Genomic DNA, 3,245 nt, shown 5'->3' with positions numbered 1-3,245 from the left:
ATCTCTTTTTAAGGAAGAAAGCAAGAGCCTCGAATCTTGCTTCCGGAGGACTTTACCCGTCTCCCTATTGTCGGTTCTATAAATAAGGCTTTCCTACCCCCCTTCTCTGCGTTTATTATTTATAGATAAAGTGGGGGTAGGGTTTTCTGGGCTCAAGCCCGGGGACCCTCCCATATACCCCGTATCCCCCCTTCGATGCTCGCTGTTTCCCCCCGCCCCCCCTAAGTTCGAGCTCCTGCTTGGGGGGTACTAGAGCGCAGGGGGGCCTCCGTTGGGCCGGCCAGGGGGGCCTCCGGCTGCGCCCGAGGTGCCACCCGAGCGGATCTTGGTGTTGGGCAACTTGTGGTCTTTTTTCCACTTCATGCGCCGATTCTGGAACCAGATCTTGATCTGGCGCTCGGACAGGCAGAGCGCGTGGGCGATCTCCACCCTACGGCGGCGCGTCAGGTAGCGATTGTAGTGAAACTCCTTCTCCAGTTCCAGGACCTGCTGGCGAGTGTAGGCGGTCCGAGAGCGCTTGGGCTCCCCGCCGGCGTAATTGGGGTTTACTGGACACACACAGAGAGAGGGAGAAAGAGAAAGTTTTATTGCCCCCGAAAGGGAGGAGGGAAAACCCTTTCTTTCTTCCAGCTAACACCAAATCTGCCAACTCCCACTACCTCATCTTGGAGGGAGGGGGTCGAAAAAGGAAGACATCAGGACAGACGGAAGAGGAAAAACTTCAAACTTTTGGAGCTGTGCCGCTGTCCTTGTTGCCTGGGGGAGGGGGCACTGTGAGGAATCTTGGAAAGATTTTCATCTCACTCTTTGGCCTGAGGACCCCGGGTGGGAGAATGAAGTGTGGGAGTGGGAGGGGTGTTGCCCTAGTCCTTTCCGGGGCTTAGTCCCCACCCTCACTGCTCAGATTCCAAGCAGCGCCTTCCCCTCAGTAGAAACTTTTGCCCACTTCTCCAACCAAGGTACCAGATTGGAAGAAAGGGAAAAAAAAGAAATCCAGGAAGTTGATTCAACTCTGCTTAAATACGGATTACTACCTCCTCCTCCTCCTCCTTCTCCTCCCCTCCTCCCACACCCCTCCCCAACTTCCAACTTTACTGGGACTGCATATTCCTGGCGGAAAAAGTCGCTGGGAGAATGAAGAAAAGGATGACTTCAAAGGCGCAGGGCCCACTAGGCCATAAAAATTTATGGGCGATGTAATTATGTGGCTCTGAAAACAGGAGACCGTAAATCTCTGGCAATGGCGAGTTTATAGCGGGGACAATTGGCTTCCCCTAGCTCCCTCCCCCACATGCCTCGGAGGTCCCTTCACTGTAAAGCGCCGGGGGTGGGAGGGGAAGGGGTGCCCACGCACTCACCCGTGCTCACGTGAACTTTGCGCATCCAGGGGTAGACGACGGGCTCTTTGCACGCGGAGTGGGACGGGCTGGGATGCAGGGGGTTCTGGGCGCAGGGAGGCGGCGGGGGGCTGCTGCTGACCGCCTCGCTGCGCTGCCCGGGCTCCGGGAGGAGAGCCCCGGCTGTTGGCTGCACGGGAGCCCGAGGGGACAGCCCTGGCGGTGGCGGGGGCGGCGGGGGCGGCGGAGGTGGCGGGGGCCCGGGGTCTCGGCAGGCCGCGTAGCGCTGCACAGTGCACGGCGCCCGGCGCCCAAAGGCCGCCTCCGGCTGGAAGCCGCTCTCTCGCCTCTGGCCGCCGGCGTAGTACCCGGGCGAGTGGTCGCTGGGTAGGTAATCGCTCTGTGAATACTCCTCGCACGGAGGGAACTTGGGGTCGACATAGTTTGAGTTGATCAAAAAGGAACTCATAGCCATTAATTTCTGGGAATTGCCCACAAAATATACTAAAATTTATTCCGACCCCTGACTCGTTTTCCTGTTTCCGAAAGCCCTCCTACTTACTGTCAAGTGAACAAAGTTAGAGGCCCACGTGATCCTCCGAGCCAATGGCCACCCGGCCTGCGATTCCCGGATAAGGAAATCTGCTCACCCGGACCCTACTCCAGCCAAAGAGGTTTATTTCCCCTTCTCTACCCCTCCCCACCCACCCAACACCAGGATTTACATAGGGCTCCTGCGGGGCGACCCCCCCTCCTCGCCTGACGTTCTCCACAACAGAGAGGAGAGTGATAAGTTAGGAAAGAGTGAGCAGGTTAAGATTGGAGGGCCTGTTTTGGGGGGTGCTGGGCAGAGCACAATCCCTGCATCCCTCAGAAGTTGGGGCTCTGGGTGTAGCCCCGATCCCCTGCCCTACTTAACCTCCACCAACCGTTCTCTGCTTCCTCCCTCGGATAAGATGGAGTTCACACACTGAGTGTCTGTGTGGGGTTTTAAGTGGTTCGCGGACCAGGGAATTTCTTCTTGAAATGGGTGCCCACTAGGTCAGAGGGGCGCTGATCTTGGGGCTTCTCACTGCAGCCAGATGGGGAGGGGTAGGAGGTGAGTGAGGAGGCGTCGGGGAGCTAGAGGGCGGGTGCGCGGAGGGACTTGTCAGAGATGAATGGAACCGCGGGCCGGATCGATAGGAAATTCACGCACTAATTCGGGGAGACTTCGTCTTCCAAATCTCATTTAGCTGCACTGTGAGCTTCACTGTGTCCGTCTGTCTGTCCTCCACCACTCCCTCCCTTTAACCCACAAGGCCCAAGGTCGGAGAATCGGGCCTGACTTCCCGCACTAAAGATAGAAGAGAATGGAACAAAACAAAACCTGCAAGTTTCGAAAACCAATTGAATTGTGATTTGCTAATTCCAGATTCATCGAAGCAATGCTAACTAAGAATTCTAATTGCCGCTAAAGCCGCCGCCTCTGTCAGTGTGACAGAAAGAAATTTCACATCCTTGAATACTAAGGAGCCCTAGCTGTGACCCCCCCCCCCACCAACAACACACGCACAAGAACACCTATGGCAACCTTCTATTTTCAGGGCATCTTGTCTTAAACCCAACGAAATGGCGATCTCCACATCCGTTTAAAAAGCAAATTTCCTTTGCCTTTGCACACTGTATGCATTAACCTTTCCCCCTTCATGATTTCCAGTCAAGCCTCCCCCACCCAGAATAAAAATAGGTAGGTTGGGGCTTAAGGATAAATTTTAAAACACCAGTAACATTAACCTCTCGAGTGAACAAGAACCCAAGCTTCCAGGGCTAGGCATGGGGACACCTCAGGTAGATGAGATTTCTAATTGGTTGAGGGAGGAAAAGAAAAGGAGTCTTCATGAAGCCAGTCACTGGATTGTCCTCATT

The 3,245-nt window shown here is 55.2% G+C and overlaps 1 protein-coding gene across 1 annotated transcript; it reads right to left on the bottom strand.

Moving 5' to 3' along the window:
- Positions 1-249: 249 nt before the first annotated feature.
- HOXB4 (homeobox B4) lies at positions 250-1,812 on the bottom strand (the record flags this gene model as incomplete). Its single annotated transcript, XM_080924647.1, has 2 exons — positions 250-548; positions 1,359-1,812. 2 exons carry the CDS (start codon positions 1,810-1,812, stop codon positions 250-252), a joined length of 753 nt encoding a protein of 250 aa, XP_080780773.1.
- Between the last annotated feature and the right edge of the window lie 1,433 nt (positions 1,813-3,245).

Source organism: Micromys minutus (genome assembly GCF_963924665.1).
Source record: "Micromys minutus genome assembly, chromosome: 10".
In the NCBI taxonomy this organism is placed as follows: domain Eukaryota; kingdom Metazoa; phylum Chordata; class Mammalia; order Rodentia; family Muridae; genus Micromys; species Micromys minutus.
The sequence above is the reverse complement of the archived record's forward strand: the minus strand, read 5'-3'. Positions and strand labels throughout refer to the sequence as shown.